General features: G+C 42.2%; 1 protein-coding gene across 1 annotated transcript in view; it reads left to right on the top strand.

The window, feature by feature from the left end:
* The first annotated feature begins 2,963 nt into the window (after window positions 1–2,963).
* LOC134349413 (dedicator of cytokinesis protein 2-like) overlaps window positions 2,964–25,729 on the top strand; it is a 732,270-nt gene continuing 709,504 nt past the window's right edge. Inside the window, exon 1 of the mRNA XM_063053680.1 lies at window positions 2,964–3,087. Coding sequence (XP_062909750.1) covers window positions 3,045–3,087 — 43 coding nt within the window. The 5' untranslated portion in view covers window positions 2,964–3,044. The remainder of the gene's footprint in view (window positions 3,088–25,729) is intronic.

The following is a 25,729-nucleotide window of genomic DNA, read 5'->3' as shown; positions in this document are numbered from 1 at the left end:
CACAGAGCCTTACTCATGGAGCTGCAAGTTGCCAAGAGTAAGTAAAAGGTGGGGGAGCTGGTGGAACTAAGTAATTAGGTTAAACAGCACTTCCTATTCTTGGCACTCACTTGTAACTGACAACTTTTCTCTGCTAGTTTCTACAAGGAGGAAGTTTTCTTTGAGGACCTCTTTACCGCAGATTAATCAAACCATTTTTAGATGACTGGTTAGTTTGTTCAACAAATTAAAGAGGAAGCACATCCAATCCCAAATTTTAAAATAACTCACAACTCTCAGCAAGTTGCTCAGACTTTCACAATTTTCCTAGAATTCCAAAATGACCACTACGATAAAGCATATAATCAAATTGCAAATGTTTAAATGTTTTATCAGTGGTGGAGGCAAGAGCCTCCTGACAGGGAAGGTCAGCTAAACATTACATGTTGAAGCCGATAGACAGACGTCAAGCCAGTGTAGGTAGATCAAACAGTTCTATGTAACAGAAAAAAAATTCCCTCAGAACATAAGCTGATATTAGTTTAAATTCTCCAAATGAATAACAGCTTTGTAGAACAACCATAAAATCTGTTAATCATACAATTGTTACGGAATATTAGAATATCAATACTTTGCACATTTGACTCAAATTTCTTTGTTCAGTCTGATTACTCCACTTATAAGATAGGTCCACTGAATCATAAAGTATGGATCCCTCTGTGAGTACACATTTTCTGGGATTCAGTGCCGTGTCTGATGATGTGGTCATGCAGAGAGCATGCTCCAGCCTGCAGCCTGTATTCAGAAGCAAATTTCCAGCTTGTTTTTATTCCACAGCTTGCTTGCAGGGAGATTGGATGATTGAGAAATCTGAAGACTTCAGAGGTGTACTGCTGGGAGATTGGAGAAGAGGGTGCGTCAGTAGGGGAGACAAGAGTGGAATGGGAATGGGGACAGGGGATAGAAAGCATAATTATCCTGCTGGATCTTCAAACAATGCACCCAATGCCTATCAGCCAATTATACTCTGCAATGCTCAGTGTATTGTGAATCTTGACCAGGGTCCAGATTGTGTTATGGCATTATTTGTGAATGGTGTCTAAGCAGGTTTCAACAGGTTGAATCAAACGTGATGATGGATTGGCATGCAGGAAGGAGAGTAACAATCTGGTTGAGTTGCTCATCAACAACAACTTCACCCTCAACGTCAGCAAAACCAAACAGCTGATTATGGACTGCAGGATGAAGAAGCTGGAGGTCCATGAGCCGGTCCTCATCAGGGAATGACAGGTGAAGAGAGGCAATAACTTTAAATTCCTGAGTGTTATCATTTCAGAGGATTTGTCCTGGATCCAACATTTATGTGTTATTACAAAGAAAGCATGGCAGCATCATTACTTCTTTAGGAGTTTGCGAAGATTTGGCATGTCATCTACAGCTTCGACAAACTTCTATAGATGCATAATAGAGAGTATGCTGACTGGCTGCATCACAGCCTGTTACAGAAACATCAATGCCCTTCAATGGAAAAGCCTGCAAAAAGTAGTGGACACAGCCCAGTCCATCTCAGGTAAAGTCTTCCCCACCACTGAGCAGATCTACAAGGACTGTTGTCGAAGGAAAGCAGCATCCATCATTGAGGATTCAACCATCTTCTGGAAACTTCTAGTAAAGCTGGCGCTACCAAACACATGCAACAGTTCACTGATAGTTAAAAAATGAAGAAATCTGACTGAAGCATCACCAGAAATGCCTTTTCTAAGGTAAATTGGGTTAAATTATTGCTGCAGACAATGAAGGAGCAAACGATGGAGAGGCAAGTTCGAGGGATGAGCTGAGATGGCGTGTTGGAGATGAAGTAAGCCACTCAGAGATTAGTGGTCAGGGCAATGAAGTTCCAATTCCCGTACAACTGGTCCGGGTGTGATGCTGGATCACTCTAGCCACCGATACAGCTGGCCCAGGTGTTAGGTTGGATTGCTCTGGGTGCTGAGCTGATTTGAAGAGCTTGGAAGTGGCTTTGGACTTGATGATGAAACCTGTGCCCAGTGTGAGTTGCTGAGTGGCAGGTTCTAGGGCATGAACCCTTTGTAGCATCCAGGTTCTAGTGTGAGGTATGATCCACTGTTTAGACAATTTAAATGCCAACCCAGACTGGAGATGATAGCTGATTTTGCTTCACTCCTCTCTCCAGGGCCTTTCAGAGCTCAGTTGTTTAGTCAATTTAAATGCCAGCCCAGATAGAGGCAAGAGCCAATCGCACTCACTCTCCACAATGGGCACTCCCCTCTCCATGGTGCTGAGGCTATGAAGACTGCCCCAGCTGCTGTGCTCTGGGCCTGCTAACATGATAAACTGATAAACGAGGTTTTGGACCTAATCCAGGCTGCTCCGGGGTTCGTATCTGAGGACTCAATTTGATGTGGAATGTTGTTGTTCGCTCCTAGTGTTTGCATGGTTTATGTTTTTTTTTCTTTTTCTTGTGCATCAGGTGTTGGTCATTTATTTTTATAGTTTTCTTTAATTGGGTTCTTTTGGGTTTCTTGCTTTGTGCTACCTGTAAGCAAACAAATCTCAAGGTTGGATAATTTTATACATTCTTTGATAATAAATGTACTCTGAATCTTTGGATCTTGGATCTTTGAATATAGGCCATGCTTCTTTCTCACTGCCGCCATCAAGAAGGATGTACAGGGATCTTAGATCTCACATCACCAGGTTCAAGAACAGTTACTACCCCTCAACCACCAGGCTCTTGAACAAAAGTGAAAATATTGCTGAAAGCCATTAAATTGTGTAGAGAAGGGATACAGGACCAATTGTTTTATATCGTTCATTGCTGTTTGCCTAAAATGCCTTAAGCAGGTCCCATTTAAGCCAACCCCCTGCACCATTCATTGTACCTTGCTGCCTTTGTGGTTGAAACGTCAGCACTGGCTCATCGTGAAGTTTCCGGAAATGCTGAAGTGAAAGCGTTTCAGACATAGCTCTGCAAGATTACAGCTCTGCTACGTTTGTAGTTATCAGCAGTCTCCAGATTGACGGCCTTCAAGGTTAACCAAACCATGCCTTCTTGGAGCAGGACGGTGAGGGAGAGATATGGAGTAGGTAAGAGAAACCAGCTTTAATTATTTCAGCACGTATGTACTACTAAAAAAGTGAAAAATTGTACAAATTTGCCACAGAACTTCTCTCTGTCAACAGGATGTGGCTAACTTGTTTCAAAATTGGAACTGCTTGAAGAAGCTAAAGCAGAAATTGGAACGAGATGGCATAAATCTAAAGTAAAGTCTATCAAACATAATATAAAAGTAGTTGTTTTAATTTTCTCCATGACTTCTTTGGTAATGTTCACAGTAAAACAATTTTAAGTTTCAAATTTTACATCATGTTAATTTCAACAACTCTTTGGTCTAGAGATTATGTTGAGGCCTTCCGTCTTGGTTAGAAAGACCTTAAAACAGATGCCCATCAGCACTTCGGATTGATGTGGATAAATGATGGAGAAAGTGAGTTGTGTGTCTGATTGATAGTGGCTTTTTCCATGAGATTATTGAGGAACTTGTTTACCTGGAGGTAATCAAGCAAATACAGATTTATTATTATTCACTAATTCATGTGCCTAACTAACCCTTTGGTTAAGATCTTCGGACATTATTTTAACCACATGCATTTAATTGGAGTACTTTAAAATCTGATGTCTACTTCCTGACAATGATACTGCAATCTTGTCCCTGCACATATTATTTGTGTCTCTTATCCCAGTAACTTTTCTGATCGGTCTTTATTAAGGAAATATAAAATCTATTTCTGCATGTGGTTTTACCGTGGTTAGCCATTTCAATGCCAAGAATTTATAAGAAATTCCCCTTTTAATTGTATGCCCTTGTCATGCATTCTTTAAATCCTCTCTGCAACTACTTTCAATTATGTTGTGCATTAACAAATGGGAAGCAAGCATCAGCTAAGCTTTACAATCATTCAGTTTGATAAATGTAGGCCATAATCTTCCTTTGCTCCCAGATCAAATCTCGATCAGAACACAGAATCTGAAACATGTGGCTATGTGTTGTGATGTTAAAAGCCAGCTGATAATGCAGATTGAGCTTTTAGCTCACCTCTGTCAACCTTCCTTTGCTCTTTGATCAGACTTATTTGAAGATTTTCATAACTGATATCATTACACCTAAGGTCTTAATGTATGGAAGGGATAAGGCAACATTTGGTTATATATCTAAGAGATGATTGTGTGAACCCTTACAATGGTAAAGACAGTCCATAGCTTAATTTTAGATAATATTCAATTCAGCAAATCACTCTTGCCTCCCTAGTGTTAATATTTGATTAATTGAAGGATTCATGTGCGGTAACTCTTTACTGATTTGTAGCATGGATGTATGTAAGACAATAAGATATAGGAGAAGAATTTGGTCTTTTGGCCCATTGAGTCTGCACTGCCATTTCATCATGGCTGATCCATTTCCCCCTTATTCCTAATCTCCTGCCTTCACCCCACTCCCTTCATGCTCTGACTAATCAAGAATCTATCAACCTCTGCCTTAAATGTACCCAATGACTTGGCCTCCACAGCTTCATACGGCAACAACTTCCACAGATTCACCACTCCCTGGCTAAAGAAATTCCTCCTCATCTCTGTTCTAAATGGACGTCCCTCTATTCTGAGGCCATGTACTCCGGTCTTAGACTCTCCCATCATAGGTGGGAAGGGGATACAACAAACAAGAGCTTTAACTTAGGTGCACTTACTTGTCTCATTGAAGCAGCACAATGTGAATAGTCTAGAGTGAATGCAATTTGGGAAATTCATTTGAAAGGGCCCTCTTGTAAATGGCAAACACTAAGAATTGCATCTCTATATTTTAATGATATTAAACCAGTATTGTTCACACAAACAGTGCTTGTAGGAGTACAATTTTGATTGAAATTTTCTTTAGGAGATCCATAGCTCAAAGATGTCGGGAGTCCATCTAATGTTGCACTGTGGCATACTTCCTGTTCTAATGCAAATGCTTGCAGCTGCTGTCATGTGGCCTGTGTGCGCGATCACTACAACTTCTGAAAAGGGTGTGTCAAAACAGCAGCAAAACCCTTCAAGCTTCAAGGGAGTGTTGTTACTTTGTGAATGAAAGTTGCAGTGAAGAGTGGGCAAGAGAATATTCTTCGGATCTCAGACTGCCTGATGAAGAACAGTGCCTAGAGAAGGCATGCCCTTTGTACAAGGGAATTTTTCAGGGATACATCCATCTGCACTTGGCAAGAGGTGTCAGGCAGGTCTAATTAATGCCAAAAGACCATAAGACACAGGAGCAGAATCCAGAACAGGCATGATAGGCGAAGGGGAATTGGTTGATGTTGTGTAGTTGGATTTTCAGAAGGCATTTGACAAGGTGCTGCACATGAAGCAGCTTAGCAAGATAAGAACCTATGGTATTACAGGAAAGATACTAGCATTGATACAGCATTGGTTGATTTATAGGAGGCAAAGAGTGTGAATAAAGGAAGTCTTTTCTGACTGGCTGGCAGTTACTAGTGATGTTCCCTAGGGGTCTGTGTTGGAATAGTTTCTTTTTACATTGTATGTTAACGATTATGTCTTTATGGCCAATTTGTGGATGATACAAAGATAGGTGGAGGGGCAGGTAGTGTTGAGGAAGCAGGGAGTCTGCAGAAGGACTTATACAGATTATGAGAATGAGCAAAGAAGTGACAGGTAGAATACAGTGTGGGGAGTGTATGTTCATGCACTTTGGTAGAAGGAATAAAAGTGTAGACTATTTTCTAAATGGAGAGAAAATTCAAAAACCTGAGGTGCAAAGTGTCTTGGGAGTCCTCTTGTAAAATTCTCTGTTGGTTAACTTGCAGGTTAAGTCAGTTGTAAGGGAAGCAATTGCAGTGTTGGAATTCATTTCAAGATGACTGGAATATCAAAACAAGGATATAATTCATGGGCTTTATAAGGTACTGATGAAGACTCACTTGGAGAATTGTGAGTGGTTTTGGGCCCTTTATCTAAGAAAGGATGTGTGGACATTTAGAGGATTCAAAGGAGGTTCACGTAAATAATTCCAGGAATGGAAGGCCTATGATATGATGGCTGTTTGATGGTTCTGGACCATTACTCACTGGAATTTAGAAGAATGAAGCAGGATCTCATTGAAACCTATCAAATGTTGAAAGGCCTAGATAGAGCAGAGTTGGAGACAATGCATCCTCTAGAGGGGGAGTCTAGGACCAGAGGGAATAACCTCTGAACAGAAGGATGCCTATTTAGAACAGAGATGAGGAAGAATTTCTTTAGCCAGAGAGTAGCGAATCTGTGGAATTTGTTGCCACTACTGGCTGTGGATCCAGGTCAGTGGGTGCATTTAAGGTGGGAATTGATAGATTCTTGATGTCATGGCCTGTAAGGTTACTGGGAGAAGGCAAGAGAATGGTGTTGAGAGGGAAATAGCTCAGCCATGATTAAATGGCAGAGCAGACTGGATGGGTCGAATGGCCTAATTCAGCTCCTATGTCTCATAGTTGTATGGTCTGGTTCTACCATTCACCCCATTGAATCTTTCCACTCTTCCAACATGGCTGATTTATTTTCCCTCTTATCTCCATTCTCCTGCCTTCTCCCCGTTACACTTGATGCCCTTACTAGTCAAGAACCTATCAACCTTTGCTTTAAATATACACAATGACCTGGTCTCCAGAGTTGTCTGCGGCAATGAAATTCACAGATTTACCACCGTCTTGTGAAGGAAATTCTCTCTCATCTCTGTTCTAAAGTGATGTCCTATTCAGAGGCTGTGCCCTCTGGTCATAGACTGCCCACTGTAGGATACATCTTCTTCCCATCCACTATATCTAGGCCTTGTAATACTTGATAGGTGTCAATGAGCACCCCCTTTATTCTCCTAAGCTCCAGCGAGTACAACACAGAGCCATCAATCGCTCCTCATACAATAAGCCTTTCATTTCCGAATCACTCTTGTGAACCTCCTCTGAACCCTCTCCCATCTCACCACATCCTTTCTTACATCAGGAGCCTGAAACTGCTCACAATACTCCAAGCAAGTCCTCACCGGTGTTTTATAAAGCCTCAGAATTACATTCTTGATTTTATATTATAGTCTTCTTGAAATGAATACTAAAGTCGCATTTGCCTTCTTTACCACCAACTCAACCTGCAAATTACCCTTTAGGGAATCCTGCACATGGACCACTAAGTCCCTTTCTAACCCTGATTTCTTAATTTTCCACCTGTATAGAATATAGTCTATGTTTTTATTCCTTCTACTGAAGTGCATGACTATATACTTCCCTACATTATATTCTGTCAACCACTTCTTTGTCATTCTCCTAATCTGTCTAAGTCCTTCTGCAAAATCCCTACATTCGGAATGATACTAGATCGTCCACAAACTTGGCCACAAGGCCATCTATTCCATGATTGGCATATAATGTGAAAAGAAATGGTCCCTATACTGACATCTGCGGAACACCACTTGTCACTGACCCCTCTTAGAAAAGACCCTTTTATTCATACTCTGCCTTCTACCAATCAGATAACTTTATATCCATAGTACCCATGGGCTCTTAACTAGTTAAAGGCCTTCTGAAAATCCAAGTAAACAACATCCACTGACTTTCCTTTCTCTATCCTGCCTGTTATTTCTTCAAAGAATTCCCTTAAGGAAACCATGCTGACTTTGGCCTATTTTATCATGTGCCTCCAAATACCCCAAAAACATATTTTTAATAATGGACTCCAACATCTTACTAACCATTGAAGTCCGGCTAACTGGTCTGTAATTTCCTGTCTTTTGCCTCCTTCCCTTCTTAAAGAGTGGAGAGACATCAGCAATTTCCCAGTCCTCCAGAATCATTCCGGAATCTAATGATTCTTGAAAGGTCACAATTAATTCCTTCATAATCTCTTCAGCTACCACTTTCAGAACCCCGGCGTGTAGTCCATCTGATACAGGTGACTTATCTATCTTCAGACTTTTGAGATTCCCAAACATCTTCACCATATGCTCCCTGACACTCTCACATTTCTGGCATTCTGCTAGTGTCTTCTACAGTGAGGACTGATGCAAAATATCTGTTAAGTTTGTCCAGCATTTCTTTGCCCCCCATTATGACCTCTCCAGTGTCATTTTCCCTTGATCCCATATCCACTCTTGGCTCTCTTTTACTCTTTATGTATCTGGAAAAACGTTTGGTATCCTCTTTTATATTGCTACAGGAACCTAATCTGTTTGCCTGCAAACAAGGAAAGCCCTTGTGGATAATCCTGTGAGTTTAAAAAAAGTAGACAAATTCTCCTCTCTTTGAGTATGGAGTTTAAGTTACCTCCTTAAAAGTATAAGGAATCAAACTATGAGATACGGCAAGAATCAGCAATAAGCTGGTAATATCTTGATTCTGGGAAAAGTGTGATAATGACCGTGGTCTCCATGGACTAAGCAGTCTAGGTACACATGCTGTTGTGTTTAAGGTGACAGGAGATCACAGATCTCCACAAGGTGCATTAATATAGTCTGAGGGTTATGTTGCATGGAATCGGGGGTGGGTAAGGTGGATGGATAGGTTAGTGGCACCTGGTTGTCTGAAGGGTTAATAATAGTTGTTTTGCAGGCTAATGATGTCAAATTATCACAGCTGATCTGATTTCTGTACTATTATTCAGGCGATTTGGGTGAGTTTCACAATGCAGGAAAGATTCAAGGGTTAACCAAGATCTTGTTGAAAGCTCAGAGGTTAAATATATTAAGAAACAGACCCAAGCAACACACAAAAAATGCTAGAGGAACTCAGCTTTTTTCTCAGCCTTCAGCATTTTGTGTGTGTTGCTCAGATTTCCAGCATCTGCAGATTTTTTCTTGTTTGTGACGAAACAGACCCATATTGCTCTACCGTAAGTTATGCTGATTCTTATCTACACTGAAGTGTATTTTTTATAGAGTTTTATTAAAGTACTTCTCGGCCTCTGTATCTGATGAATGGTGACTTTGCTCACAATAACGTCCAAATAAGTTACAATATGAAAGCAGCCACAAGTGCCATTCAACAAATGATATCTCAACATTAGTCAATAACTCTAATGATATTTAGTCATTTTATTGCAAAATGTCTTTAAATATCCTTTGTATTTCCTTAACTTGTCTGAACAATACAACAAATCATCACCTTTGCCTCAGTGACAATACCACCATTGGTGCCCACTTGGGATTTGAGCAGAAACCTCTGCACTGACATCTGAAGCATCTTTCACCAGACGGTTGAAGAAGTTTGGGACGGGCCCCCAAATCCTAAGATCTTTCTACAGGGGCACAACTGAGAACATCCTGACAGGCTGTATCACTACCTGGTATGGGAACTGTACCTCCCTTAATCGTAGGACTCTGCAGAGAGTGGTGCTGACAGCCCAGCGCATCTGTAGTTGTACATTTCCCATGATTCAGGATATTTACAAGGACAGGTGTGTAAAAAGGGCCCATAAGATCATTGGGGACCCAAGCCATCCCAACCACAACCTATTCCAGCTGTTACCATCTGGGAAACGGTACTGCAGCATGAAAGCCAGGACCAACAGGCTCCAGGACAGTTTCTTCAACCAGGCCATCAGACTGATGAACTCTCGCTGATTTGAGTGTACTCAATATTACATTGACTGTTCTATTTATTATAAATTACTATGATTGCACATGGCACATTTAGATGGAGACGTAACATAAAGATTTTTACTCCTCATGTATGTGAAGGATGTAAGAAATAAAGTCAATTCAATTCAATTCATTCTGAGAGAGATGCTGCACAACAGCTCTGTTTTCATTTCATCTGAATACCATCTGAAATTAAACAGAGGAAATATTTCTGAATATCCTGTCTGATGTTTATGTCAACCAATATTCAAAGCATCCTATCTATTCCCATCTCTGTTTATGTGAGAGTAAGTTATAATAATAATATAAATGTTTCTCCCTTGCATGAGTCAGTTTTGTGTCTATAAAAAGACAAATGTTGCTGTGCTGTGGAAAATGTAAGCTCCCCTTGGTGCCATGAGATTTTCAGAGAGTTGTAAATGAAATTGGATTAAGGAAAATCTTATTCCCCGTCCCCTGGGCTTGCTTTATGTACCAATTGTTGTTGCTTGGATGACTTTGAACTCTTCCCCTATCCATGGAGCAAAATTGTGCCTAAATTCCCTGCTGTCGTAGAGTGAGATCAACTGCTTTCATGGCAGCACGTAAGTGTAGATCATCATTGCCTCCATCATTTGTGTAACTCTTCTTGGCCTTGGTTTCCTTATTACATTTTGGCATGAGGAAATATACGAGTCACTAAAAGAACACAAGAACTTAGGAATAGGAGTAGGCCAGCGGTCCCCAACCACCAGGCCGCAAATCATGTGCTACCGGACCGCGAGGAAATTATATGAGTCAGCTGCACCTTTCCTCATTCCCTGTCACACACTGTTGAACTTGAACATAGGGTTGCCAACGGTCCTGTATTAGCCAGGACATCCTGTATATTGGGCTAAATTGGTTTCTCCCATACAAGATCTCCCTTGTCCTGTATTTCCCCCACTAAGGTAGAGCATTCCTATGCAACCTTTCGTGCCGATGGGTAGAGCATTCCTATGCAACCTTTCGTGCCGATATGGCGTAAAGCGAAGAAGCAATTACCATTAATTTATATGGGAAAAATTTTCGAGCGTTCCCAGACCCAAAAAATAACCTAGCAAATCATACCAAATAACACATAAAACCTAAAATAACACTAATGTATCGTAAAAGCAGGAATTATATGATAAATACACAGCCTATATGAAGTAGAAATAATTTATGTACGGTATAGTCTGGAAGATTAAACCAAAACCGATTTGTGGAGAAAAAAATCGACACGCCATGCGCACAGAGTTGCCTGTGTAAGGCTTCATGGTCATGGTAGTCTTTTACAGGGTAAACCCAAGTGTCCCTTATTGGGAGTGAGAACGTTGGCAACCCTAACTGTAAAAGACATGTTGAGGTGAGTTTAACCCTACTTGAACCCCCTCTGGGTCAGCTGGTCCGCAAGAATATTGTCAATATCAAACCGGTCCGCGGTGCAATAAAGTTTGGGGACTCCTGGAGTAGGCCACTTGTCCCCTCAAGCCTGCTTTGCCAAAGTCAAAGTCGAGTTTATTGTCATATACATCAGTACATCAGTACATGCAGATATGCAGAGGTGCAATGAAAAACTCAGCAGCGTTACTGGGATGAGGGCATCGTATAAGCAACATTCACACCAAAAACATTAGTGTAAATCAGATGCTGCTTGGCCTGCTGCGTTCACCAGCAACTTTAATGTATGTTGAGTGTAAATTATTCACAATTTTTGCAAGAAAAAACACAATTCGAACAAATAAACAAGGTCCATTTTAATGTTCATAATGTTGCTAAACTGCAGTAATTTATTGAACTGAGGTGTTATATTAAACGATTCAATATAATCATGACTGATCTCTGCTGGCCTCAACACCTCTCCTGTTTCAGTTCCTCATAACCCTCAATTCCATGATCTTTTAAATATTTATCCATCTCTAACTTAAATATATCTTAACTTTTGGCTTAGTCCACTCTCAGGGGAAGGGAATTCCTTTCTGTTACTGTTTGTTTTTTCCATCATTCAGGGGGAATTTGGTAGACATGGTGAGTATTATTATGACTTTCAACATAGAAAAGTACAGCACAGGAACAGGCTCTTTGATGCACAATGTTGTGCTGAACTAATTAAGCTAAAGGCACCTAATCCCTTCTTCCTGCACATAGTCCATATCACTCCATTTTCTGCATATTCATGTGCCTATCGAAGGACTCTTACATGCCTGCATGTATCTGACTACACTCCTGGCAGTGTACTGCTGGCCCCACCACTCTCTGTATTTGCTCTGCACATTTCCTTTGAACTTTCCCCTCTCTCCCTAAATGCATGCCCTCCAGTACTAAACACTTCAACTCTGGGAAAAAAAGATACTCTTTGTCTACTCTATCTATGCCTCTCATAATCTTATTAACTTCCATCAAGTTTCCCCTCAGCCTCCATCACTCCAGAGGAAACAATCATTTTTGTCCAACCTCTCCTTTCAGTAAATGACTTTTAATCCAGGCAACATTCTGCTAAGCATCTTCTGCACCCTCACCAAATCTCCATGTTTTCCCTCTAATGGGGCAAGCAGGTCTGAATGCAATACTCCATACATATTCAGTGTAACCAGACTTTGATCAAGTGAAGCATATAGTAACCTCCTGACTCAGTATCTCGACTGATAAAGGCCAGCATGCCACATGCTATCTTTCCCACCTTATCGACACGTACGGCCACTTTCAGGGAGATATGGACTGGGGTGCCAAAATCCCACTGTATGTCAACACTGTTAAAAGCCCTGCCTTAACTGTGAACGTGCCCAATCACAAACAAGAGAAAATCTGCAGATGCTAGAAATCCAAGCAATGCACCCAAAATGCTGGAGGATCTCAGCAAGCCTGGCAGCATTGATGGAAAAGAGTATAGTCAACATTTCAGGCTGAGACATTTCAGCAGGATGGTAGAATAAAAGATGAGGAGTCAGAGTTAGATGTTGGGGGGTCGCGGGAGGGCAGGAAGAAACACAAGGTGATAGGTGAAACTGGGAGGGGGAGGGGAGGGGTGAAGTTAAGAGCTGGGAAGTTGATTGGTGAAAGAGATACTGGGCTGGAGAAGGGGAAATCTTATAGAAGAGGTCAGAAGGCCATGGAAGAAAGCAAAGGTGGAGGGACACCAGAGGGAGGTGATAGACAGGTAAGAAGATAAGGTGAAAGAGGGAAAAGGAAATGGTGAAGGGGGGCAATTACTGGGAGTTCTAGAAATTGATGTCCATGCCATCAGGTTGGAGGCTACCCAAATAGAATATAAGGTGTTGCTTCTCCAACCTGTGTGTGGCCTCATCGCGGCAGTAGAGGAGGCCATGGACTGATATGTCCAAATGGGAATATGAAGTGGAATTAAGATGTGTGGCCACTGGGAAATTCTGCTTTTTCTGCCAAATGGAGCATAGGTGCTTGGCGAAGTGGTCTCCTAAACTACGTCGGGTCTCATCGATATACAGGAGGCTACACTGGGAGCACTGGATACAATAGATGACCCCAATAGACTCACAGGTGAAATGTTGCATCAACTGGAAGGACTGTTTGGGGCCCCAAATGGTATTGAGGGAGGAGGTGTAGGGGCTGGTGTAGCAGTCGTTCCACTAGCAAGGATAAGTTTCAGGAGGGAGATCAGTGGGGATGGATGAATAGACATTGGAGTTGTGTAGGGAGTGATCCCTGCGAAAGCAGAAATTAGGGGAGAGAGAAAGATGTGGTTGGTGTTGGGATCCTGTTGGAGATGGCAGAAGTTATGGAGAATTTTGTGCTGGACAGAGAGGCTGGTGGGGTGGTAGCTGAGAACAAGAGGAACCCTATCCTTGGTGGGGTGGTGGGAGGATGGGGTGAAGGCAGATGTGTGTGAAATGGAAGAGATGCAGTTGAGGACAGCGTTGATGATGGAGGACAGGAAGCCCCTTTCTTTGAAGGAGGAGGTCATCTCTTTCGTTCTGGAATATAAAGCCTCATCATGAGAGCAGATGCAATGGACCAGGTGAATTTCAGGGCAGGGTGCAAGTTGGAGGCAAAGTGGATGAAGTTGACGAGCTCCGCTTTGGTGTAGGAAGCAACAAGAATGCAATCATTGATGTATCATCGGAAAAGTGCGGGAGTGACAGCAGAGTAGGATTGGAACATAAACTGTTCTACATGGCTGACAAACAGGCAGGCATAGCTGGGATCCATGCAAGTATCCATGCTATCCCTTTTGTTTGAAGGAAGTGGGAGGAACCAAAGGAGAAATTATTGAGAGTGAGGACAAGTTCCACCAGACAGAGGAGAGTGGTAGTGGAGGGGAACTGGTGGGGTCTTGTGTTCAGAAAGAAATGGAGAGCTTTGAAGCCTTCCTGGATGAAGGTGTATAGACACTGGACATCCATGGTGAAACTCAGATGCCTGGGGCTAGGGAACTTGAAATCAATGAAAAGATCAAGAGTGTGTGAAGTTTCACGGTTGTAGGTAGGAAGTGACTTATCTAGGGGGGGATAAGGCACAGTTGAGGTATACAGATATGAGTTCAGTGGGGCAGGAACAAGCAGAAACAATGGGTCTACCTGGACAACCGGGTTTGTGAATCTTGGGTGGGTAGGAGGTAGAAATGGGGTGTGTGGGGTGCGAGAACTATGAGGTTGGTGGCAGTAGATGGCAGATACTTAGAGTTAATAAGGTTGGTAATGGTATGAGAGACAGTGGCCTGGTGCTCCTTAGTAGGGTCCTGTTTGAGGGGTAGGTAAGAGGAGGGGTCTGACAGTTGTCGCTGGGCTTCAGCAAGATAGAGGTCAATCTGCCAGACTATTACAGTACCTCCTTAATTGTGCATTTGATGGTGAGGTTAGGATTAGTGTAGAGAGAGTGGAGAGCAGTGCGTTAGGAAGGAGTGAGGTTGGAATTGGAGAGAGTGGTGGGGTCGAGATTGTTGATGTCCCGTTGGAAGGTGACAATGAAAAGATACAGAGCAGGCGGAAGACCAGAGTGGGGTGTCCAGGAAGAGGAGGGATGAAAACGGGAGAAGGGAGTCACCAGCGCAGGGTGGTGAGTCCTTGCCAAAAAAAAATTGGCACAGAGATAGAAGCGGCAGAAGAAGAGCTTAACCATGTACTTTCCTTTTAGATGGTCTACTAGATTGCAACAACTCACATTTCGCTTGATTAAACTAACTTTGATTAAAAGAAACAAGAACTTGTTTCCATTCTTGTATGCTGTGGCACAGCTGTTATCTGAGCAGCATTGTGCTGTAGCAGCGGCTGAGTCTGCCCCAGTACTACAGCAGTCCTAGTTCGATCCTGACCTCAGGTGCTGTTTATATGGAGTTTGCACATTCTACCTGTGATATCATGGGCTTCTACTAAAAGCTCCAGATTCCTCCCAAAGGTTAATTGGCTAATCAAAGCTATCCATTGTGTAGATAGGTAGCAAGAGAATCAGATCAACTTGATGGGCAGCTTATAGGGAGATAAGGGAGGCCATGGGACTTGGTAAAGTTCCAAGTTTATTGTCATAGACGTAAGAACCAGGACTTAAGTGTCACAAAATTAGCTTTATGCAGCTGCAGCATAGTACATTGAAAACATCACAACAGAACTTATGTAAACCTAAATTAAAATAAATTGTCCATACCTTACATAAAACAATAAACAATTGAAAACATGACGACGTTGGTACAAATTGAGAAAAATATAATCTGAAGTAGAGTTAAGATTTTTCAGGTCTGATAGCTGTTGGGAAAAAACTGTTGTTGAAGCTTTGAGGTGTGGGTCTTCAGGACCCAGTGATCCAACATTTTAGTTCTGATTCTGTCACACTGGCGAGGCATTGGGAGCAAGGGTGGACCCAAATGCAAGACACATCTTATGCGGTTAATTAGATTGTTTATTGTTCGATACCAGGAGAGCAAGGCAGGAGCAGGAAATAACGAACTGGACAAGGACTCAGATCTACGACTAGGCTGGGACCAAGGGTCTGGGCCTGGACTCAGATTCGGCTCCCAGAACTAGAGGAGACATGAAGAGGCTAGAGTATGGACTCCGATCCTGAGACCGGGCAAGGACCCAGTACCTGGGTCTTGCCTCGGGCTCGGACCCCAGAACCAGGCATGGACATGACATGGGCTAGGGAGAGGAGGAACATGGAAAACAGAACCTCGGTCTCAAGAGCAGGTACACAGAACCATGGACACATACACAGAACAGAGAGTCAGGACCCTTCCTTGGGTACAGGACATAGGGCCGGGACTCACACACAGAACGGAGAGCCGGGACCCCTCGTTGGGTACAGGACATAGGGCCGGGACTCATGACCCTCCGCGGGGCAACGGCAAGACGGCCTGACTTACCCCACGGAGGCAAGGACAAGACGAGACAAGACATGACCCCCCGCGGGGCAACGGCAAAATGGCCAGACTTACGCCACGGAGGCGAGGACCAGACAAGACAAGACATGACCCCCCGTGGGGCAATGGCAAGACAGCCTGACTTACCCGACGGAGGAAAGGACAGGACAAGACCAACACGAAAGCACACCAGACAGTACCTATCTAGCTCCGGTGATAGAACTAGACCGAAGTGCAGGCGAGGGCTGCAGACGAGGGCTAGAGGCGAGAGGGGCAGAGAAGGGATTCAGACAGGGGGTAGGACAGGAATCACAGACCGCCAGGGCCAGGACTTGACTCGGAACTGAGAAGCCACCAGGGCCAGTACTTGACTTGGTACTTGAATGCCGCAAGGGACAGGATTTGACTTGGTGCTTGAATGCTGCCAGGACCAGGAGTCGACTTGGTGCTTGAATGCCGCCAGGGCCAGGACTCGACTTGGTGCTTGAATGTCCCCAGAGCCAGGACTTGACTTGGAACCTCCAGGTAGTGGCAAGCTCTCGACTCGACCCAGGAACAGTAGACAGTGGTTCTTAATTCCCTCCGGCGGGTTAACTGACAGACCCACCTCGGTGAGGAAACTTTGCAGGCTCGCTTTGGCAAGGTAACTTGACCAGGTTGCTCCGGTGAGGAAAGACGAATTACCGGCACTCACTTCGGGCAGAGATTAGGCTTGCTCCATCCAGATGACATTGGCACGCCATACCTTGGTTACTTTGCAAACGCTCCCGCACCGAATGGCTGAAAGCCGGAGACTATAAACTACCGGTTCAGCCGAGCGTTAATTGCCTCTAATCACCAAAGTTGAGGGACACGGGAAAACAGGGAATCAACGGTCCGGATTGTAACATAAACAAGGTAAATTTAAAGGACCCCGATCCAGACCATGACAGATTCCCATTCCCATTCTGACATGTCAGTCCATGGCCACCTATGATGATGTTACTTTCAGGGTGAAGAAGCAACACTTTATATTTCATTGAGTAGCCTTGAACCTGATGACATGAATATCAGTTTCTCTTTCTGGTAAAAAAAATCCCTTCTCCTTCCCTCTTTTTTCCCCACTCTGGCCTCTCACTTCTTCTTTAGCTGCCTATCACTTCCACTGGTGCCCCTCTTCCTTCCTTCTCCCTTATGGTCCACTCTCGTCTCCTACTAGCTTCCTTCATCTCCAGTCCTTTCCCTTTCCCACTCACCTGGCTTCACCTGTCACCTGCTAGCTATCCTTCCCCTCCCGAACCTTTATATTCTGTCACCTTCCCCCTTCCTTTCCTGTCTTGAAGAAGGGTCTTGGCCAAAACATTCACTCACTTCCATGGATGTGACCTGACCTACTGAGTTCCTCCAGCATTTTGTACCTCCTGCCTGATGGCAGCAACAAGAGGGCATAGCCTGGACGGAAATGCGCTGATAGCTGGCATTAAACTTGATAGACTGAACAACCTCCCCCTACATCAAGAGAAAATTTGAGTATGAAGAAAAGAATTCATGGAGGTTGCTAAGAATTTGTTTTATTTAGAATCAGAATCAGATTTACTGATAATATTTACCTGATGTGAAATTTGTTTTATGACTGAAGTATAGTGCAAAAACTTAAAAGTTACTATAAATTACAAAAATAAAAGGATGTTCAAAAATGGAATAATGAGGTTCATGGGTTCATGAATTATTCAGAAATCTGAAGGTGGAGGGGATGAAGATTCTGAATTTTAGATTGTGGCTCTTTAGGATCCTATACCTCCTCCCTGATGGCAGTAGCAGAAGAGGGCATGTCCTGGATTGTGAGGTTCCTTAATTTTGACTGTCTCCTACTTGAAGTGCCATCTCTTGCAGACGTCCTCAATGGTGGGTCAATTACTCATTATAATATGGAAGGCTTTGCCCTGAGGGATGAAGAAAGCAGACTCAGAGATAGCTTGGAAAAGGAAATTGTTTATTCAGCTGAAAACAGAAGTTGCAGGGCTGTAGGAAAGGCAGGAGGGCTAATTGATAGCTGTTTCAAAGAGGGAGGGCAACCTAAGGTAGTCCAAAGGACTTTAATCAATATTAGACCAGAACAACAAGACTTGGAAGATAGCTTTGTGGAAAACGCCTGTCAACTGTGCAGAATCTAAGGCCAGGGATGGGTGAACAATGGTATCTTTTTGCGCCAACACGTGTCTTGAGAAAGCTTATCAAAGCTGGGCTAATTAAAAAACGGCAGCACATATCCAATCTTTGAATTAGAACAAGATAGAAACATGGTTGTCAAGGACAATTAATACTGAGCGAGAATGAGAGACAACTCAAAGAGACAACCAGTGTTTTAAAGTCTCCAGAGGGAATGGTTATACACTTAAAGTCAACAATGATTGTCTCCTGCTGTGAGCAACAGCAAAATGGTGCTTTAATATTTTCCAAAAGGCTTTTAAAAATCACTATTTGTGTTTGCCAGAAAATAACAGTAATCATAGATCATTGCAGGCAATAGCTTCTATCAGATTTTACTCCTCTCCTTTGAATTTTCATGCTCCGATTTCCAATAACAATGGGACTTTAGTTACAGCTTGAAATCTTGCACTCAACAGCTTGTTAACTAAAGAAGTTAGGGGTATGGTTATTGACAGTAGTTTCGTAGTTATAAGATCTGAATAGATAAATTCTTAAAGTTCAAATTATAGTTTAAGAAACTGAAGTTCGATTCCAAATCTTCAGAAAAGGAGTAATGATAGCGATAAGATTGTTGAACAAATAAGGATTAAATATGAGGTTCAATTGCATTTGTTCTGTTGTACCATATTGGGTTGGTATTCTGACTTCTGTACCTGAAAGTTCACAAGACAATTTTATAGAGTCTATAAACAGAGTTTGTTTTATCAAACTGAGGAGTTAGGAGCTATAGGGTATGATCTTAAAGTTCTAGCTATACTTACCTAGGATGGAAAACAGAACAGTTCAATTCTAAGGCTGTGGAAATTCTGTGCTCCCTTTGCCAATAGATTGTGTACATTGTTCCTTTTGCTTTCAATCCTGAGGTCAGTGGTTGGGTGTGTGAGTGGATTCAGGGTTGTGAAACAAAAGCTGAGATGCAACTAGCCATGGCTCTAATGAATACTGCTGCAGCTGTGAAGAGGTATATTGTTTTCACCCTGTTTTTGCTAAACCATTGTGAATTCTTGGCCACTCATTTTTTTTTTGAAGTGTGGACTAAGGTGTCAGTGAAACCTTATGAATCTTAATGCAATTCATCTCATGATCTTTATCCGATTGTATATTTAGATTACTGCAAACTTCTGTCATGATAAAAATATTGGCGTTATTGGCCAGAGCTTGGATGGACACATGAATGTCATTCATGTTTGCTTGGGAAGCCTGAAGCAATAATGACTTCTAGTGCATGAGATGCCACCTATTCCTCACTGAAATTGTGAGTGGTAATCAATGGTACGTGTTGTGCAGAGCCAGCTTAAAAGTACAGCAGAGATTGGCTGTGATGTTTTGGAGTGACTAGGACAGTGAGAGGCATTTCCATCTTGAATCTCTTTGTAGTGAGTGTAAGAGCATGGGCAAAGATATTTACTCAGAATGTCACCTATCAACTTGGTGATTGCCTTCGGAAACTAGAACCTGTTCTTCAGACAGATGCAGGTGAGATGTAGAGTTTCTTCATTGGGAGATGCTCTTCGCTCCCTACTCTGAAGTCCCTAGGGTATCCTGTGTGACTTGCCACGCTTCTACAGATACTGAAGCTTCTAGCAATGGGGCACATAGAAGTGTATCTTAGCAGTTCAGTTTTGGTTGGCTTTGGGATGTGTTGGCAGTATTGAGCAATCTGTTTTGAGGCTGCCCAATGAGATCACCCAGTGTCAGCTGAGTATCCCTTTAATCATTGAAAAGCAGGAATACAATCTGAACTGCTTCCAGTTCTTCTGAGGTTGCTCTGTGATGATCACTGTGCTGAGATTTGAGCAACTGGTATTGGTTGTGATGCACAAAATGTGTTACATAGCCTATAGTGTCATTAGGTGTGCACCTTACTTCCAGGTAAACAGATGGGCTAACATAGATAATGACTGGAAATGACTCTCTAATTTCACAAAAGTCTAATTTCCATGAAAAAATAATTGCTGAAGTGATGTCTATGCAAAAATTGATTTCTGATTGTGTAGACTTGAAAAGAAAGAGAAGTTTTAATCCTCCTGTCTAATGTTATAGTTCAGTCTGGTGTCTGTGTGACTCCAGTCCAAAACAAGATGATTAACTCTTTTTAATTGCCCCTTCCTTGAGTAACTAACAATATAGAATATTTGCAGGGCTGCAAGGAAGGTGTCTATCCTCATACTGTATTGAAATTAGTGTCTAACGGAAGAATCTGCATGAACTGAAGTCATCTTCCATATTCTGTGTTGAGCTTGATGGGATGTAGCACAGGTAAAATAACTAACTTGATTCTCATTTATTTGCCTTAATGAGGATATCAGAAATGGGTCAACATCTCATATTGCTTTGAAATATGCACCACTGCACATGCCAAAGTCACCTTATTAAATGTTGGCAGGTTAATTATCCTCTGTGGGCCAAGAGAATGGTTCCGTGCTCTATTACTCTGTGAACCTATGACTAATATCCTGTTGTAGATTTATTTATGTAAATATCTTGGGCTGCTTTCCTTAACCCCTTCCCTGAATGGATGGAGGAATTGGGAGGCACTGTGCTTTGTCTACAGTGGAGATCAGATCATTCAATTCATGATGAATTGTAGGAGTGATTATTCCCATACCCACATGAATGTTGGCTGAATGTTCAAATGCAGAAAGCATGCCCATGGAAACATGGGTCAGGGACATGTCTTAAAGTCACTCTATGAAGAGCCTGCAAAGAGTTGGGGGGAGTTGTCTGCAGGTTGTGAGGCTAGAGTATTCCTATAGTTTTAGTCCTTCCCTCTATCTTGTCGAGGATGTCTATGTTTAATAGGCTGTTTATCTCTATCAAAGTATTCTGATCCCTGCAGTATGGCTTCCGGTCTAAGAACAGCCTGATTATTTCCTAATTCTACCACTGATGATCATTCACAGAAGAAAATAAATAACTAGGACTGGTAGTGACACCACACTCTGCAAGGAGTCCTTGATAGAAATCCTCACTCCTAAATGTTATTAAGGAGAAGGAGCAGGAAGGAGTATTTATCATTATATATACATAGAGTGAAGAAAAAGCTGCCAATAAGGCACTGAAAACAATTAAATGTGTGCTCCTGGGCTAATGCTGTGAAAGCATGCAGCTCCTGGAGTGTTAGCAGCGTTACTCGGTAATTTCTGTAAGATGTTCTACATGATCTCTTAATGGTCTGTCATTTTATTGGAAATGATAAAGAATTTCTGGAAAATTGCATAAGTGGCTAGCATGCAAACTGGAGAAGAGTAGAAATTCATCCCTAGCAGTGTCTGATGAACATATACACAAGATCTGCTTCACCAGCAGATATGGCAACATGTTACAGCACCTTACAGTTATTGTGCTTGGAAATAGGCCCATAGGCCTGCCACATCCCTGCCTTGTGTGCTAATTCAATTTGCTTGTATTAGGTCTATATCCTACAGTGATTTCCCTGTGGAATTTTTAATATCTGTTGAAAGTTGTGATTGTATCTGATTGCACCATTTATTCTGACAGTGAGCTAGGGATATCAACCATTCTCTGTGTAAAAAAACTTATTCCTCAAATCTACTTTGAAACTCCTCCATAGATAGGAAAGTTATTGAGGGATATGGGCTAAATTAAGGCAAACAGAACTAACACATGTGACCACTTTTGTGGGTTAGCATGTATCAACTGGGCTGAAGGGCATGTTCTTATGCTGTATATCTCTATGACTCTGACGCCTTCCTCTCACCTTAAAGCTATGTCCTCGTACTCCTATGTACTCCTACTCTGGGAAATAGATTCCACCCTATGTATGCTTCTTATAATTATAAATATTTCTATCAGATTATCCCTCAGACTCTTTTGATCCAGGGAAAACAAACCCATTTTATCCCATCTCTCCTCTAAACTAATAATCTACAACCCACACATCATCCTGGTGAATATCCCTGCTATATCCTTCTCCTTGGAGAATACAGATGGGATTTGTCAGTCTTTATACATTCTCCTGACATCTATAACCTTCTCCTTCTTAATATAGACCTGCAACAGATTACCCACATACCTCTCCCAAGACTCATTGCATTCAGTGCCCTTCTCCTTGATGAATACAGATGAGGAGTAATCAGCAGAACTTTTCCCACTTTTCCTGGTGGCATATATAGACTACTCCTTTGAACCGCAATGGACTCCATTCTTTCCCTGACCGTACACTTGATCCTAATTTATAGAATGTATTGGGATTCTCCTTATTCTTGCTTGCAATTTCTGTGCTCTTAATCTCTTTCTTGTGTTCCCTCCTACATACTCTATACTTCTCAAAAGACTTCATTGATTCCATATTTATATATCTTCCATCTGCTTCCTTTCTTTCCTGATCAAACCTTCAGCATACCTTATCATCTGAAGTTCCCTAATATTCCTATCTTTGTCTATGACCCTTAATAGAACATGCTTGTCCCGAGCTCGTTCTTGTACAAATGCCACCTACCCTGGAAGTGATGCCAATAATTCAAGTATCTGAAGCAGTCCTTGCCTATACCCTTCAACTCTCTCTAACACATGGCGTAAAGAGATTATGACCTTAGTACTTACTTACTTATTCCGCTGGCATTTAGGGCAGAAATGAAGGTCCTTAATCCCTGTTTGTCTTTGGCCATCTTGGTTTTGGTCTTGATGACTTTCAGGGCTTCCTTTATCGTGCCAGCAGCTTCCTTTCAGATTTCACTATTGTCGGCCATGAAAATCCCGGGTGGAGACTCAGGAATACCATTATACACAGATGTAGAAGGATACTTCACTGCTGTTTCCTAACAGTTTTTTTGACCAGTCAGGATTGTTAGCCCTGAATTGAACCACCAAAGCAAGAGGAATAGTGGCTCTCTCTACGTCTGGCGTCTAATCTCAGACCTATTTGGCATGGGTGATCCTACCAAGGGTCAAAGCATAAGGCTTTGTGTCCAACCAGCATAGCTCTCTGGGTCATTGAGGAATGCAAGCCTCTAAATCATGACAAGGTTGCAGTCCATTTGGAGGTATGACTCTAGAAGTTCTGCTTTTTAACCTCTCCAACTTCTTAAATGTGCTGTGTAGGATCTCATCCTTCCACTTACTCGCATCTTTCATACTTGTGTTCACTATGATTTCTGACTGTTCTTGCTCTCTCTTCAGAATGTTCTTTACCCTGTCTGAGACCATGTGACCATAAGACATAGGAGCAGAATTAATCTATTCAGCCCATCGTGTCTTCTCTGCCATTCCATCATGGCAGATTTATTATCCATCTCCACTCCATTCTCCAGCCTCTCCCCATAGCCTTTGACATCCTTACTAAACAAGAAGCTATCATCCTCTGCTTTAAATATATTGAGTAACTTGGCCTCCAAAGCTATCTGTGACAATGAATCCCACAGATCCACCACCCTCTGGCTGAAGAAGTTACTTCACATCTCTGTTCCAAAGCAACATTCATGTATTCTGAGGCTGTGGCCTCTGTTCTGAAGTCATCTATTATTAGAAACATCCTCACAAAGTCCACTCTATTTGACAGGTCTCAAGACATCCCCATCCCTCATTCTTCTAAAGTTCAGCAAATACAGACCAGTGCCATCAAACTCCTCTCAAGTTAACCCTTTAAATCCTGGATCATTCTTGTGAAGATCTTCTAGACCCTTTCTAGTTCCAGCACATCCTTCCTTAGATAAGGGGCCCACAGGAGCTCACAATACTCCAAATGCATTCTGGCCAATGCTTTATAAAACCTCAGCATTACATCCTTGCATTTATATTCTAATCTTCTCGAAATGAATGTTAACATCGCATTTGCTTTCCTTTCTACTAACTCAATCTGCAAGTTAACCGTGAAGAAATCCTGCACTTATACTCACAAGTCCCTCCAATTTCACTTCCATTTTTGAATTTGCTCTCTGTTAGGAAAATAATCTGAACCTTTATTCCTTTTACAGAAGTGCATGACCATACAGTTCCCTAAACTGTATCCCATCTGGCACTTCTTGCTCATTCTCCTAATCAGTCCTAATCCTTCTGTGGACTCCCTCCTTCCTCAACAGTACCTGCACTTCCACCTCACTTTGTATCAACCTAAAACTTGGCCATAAAGCCATTAATTCTATCAACCAGGTTATTGACATATAACGTGAAAAGAAGTGGTCTCAAAACAGACCCCTGCAGAACCCCACTAGTCACTGGCAGCCAAACAGAAAAGGCCCACTCTGTGCCTCCTGCCCAGTCAGCTATCTCTGATCTTGGCACCAGGGAGGCAATACATTATTCCAATGTTTTGCTCTCAGCTGCAGCAGCGCCTATCTATTCTCCTCACTGACAACAAATTCCCCACAACCAATGCTTGCTAAGATTTTTCCTCTGCTCCTGTGATCCACAGCCAAACATGGTACCACCAAGCTGGCTTCTTTCACTGATTTCCTTCAAGAGGCCATCCTTCCCAACATTATAGAAGATAGTATTTTTGTGTGATTACAGAGGACTCCTGCACTTTCTGACCTTTTTGGTAGTCACTCATCTTCTCCCTTTCTGCACCTGTGCTGTGATCAGCTCACTAAACATGCTATACTATATATGATATTTTCCACATCTCAGATGCTCCATCACATCCATCTACAGTTCCAACTGCTCTATGTAGTCTGTCAGGAACTGTGCACACTTCTAGCAGGTGTGCCCACTAGGGAAAATTTGCTGATCTTCCACATTCTGAAGTAGGTACACATCATTGCTCTGGTTTCCATATTCTTTATGCCCAATCCTTTCCACTTAGAGAAGATAAAATCCTTACCTGGTCCTTACTCACCCTCCTTACTGAAACCGGATTCTCACCAAAGTCCACACTTCAACCTTAATAGTGTCATATCAGCCACACAAAACGGGCAGTTCCTAAGATGCTCACTCCCTCATTACTTGCTCTCTTTTTATACCTCCCAATCACCACCAAGCCCACAGGTACCAGCAGTACTGCAGATGCCCTTAAAATGGTAACTTGGTAAATTGGTTTATTATTGTCACGCGTGCTGAGGTATGGTGGAGTATGCAGATAATACAGGGGAAAACAATAATAGAATGCATAATATATTGTCACAGTTACAAAGAGCAATACAGGCAGACAACAAAGTGCAAGGTCATGATGAGGTAAATAGAAGTATCTCTCTGAATTATTAGAACTTTCCTTCTTTGGAATATAATCATGTTTCTTGACAATTGCGTTTATGCCTTAAACACCAAGGCAATAATATTGTCCCGTGCTGGACAAGGACACCAATCTAACCACCAGTTCCTACAGATCTTCAATAAAATTAGAAAATGCTGGAAATATTCAGCAGGTCAGGCTGAATAATGATGAACAGAATTAATGTGGCAAAGAGTAAACAAATTAGCTTTGAGTTGCAGGGAGAGTCATGGAATGATGGACAGGACAAAGGGGATATGTCTGCTAAGGAAACAGCAAGGTTGTGCTGGAGATCACAGTACTTACAGAGCTGCTTGAATTATCAATTACAGAGGGCAGTTTGAGAAAGAGGACAAAGAGACATGTTTAACGCTATTGTTGAACCTG

Source organism: Mobula hypostoma, chromosome 7 (genome assembly GCF_963921235.1).
Source record: "Mobula hypostoma chromosome 7, sMobHyp1.1, whole genome shotgun sequence".
Classification (NCBI taxonomy): Eukaryota; Metazoa; Chordata; class Chondrichthyes; order Myliobatiformes; family Myliobatidae; genus Mobula; species Mobula hypostoma.
This window is presented reverse-complemented; position numbering and strand designations above follow the sequence as displayed.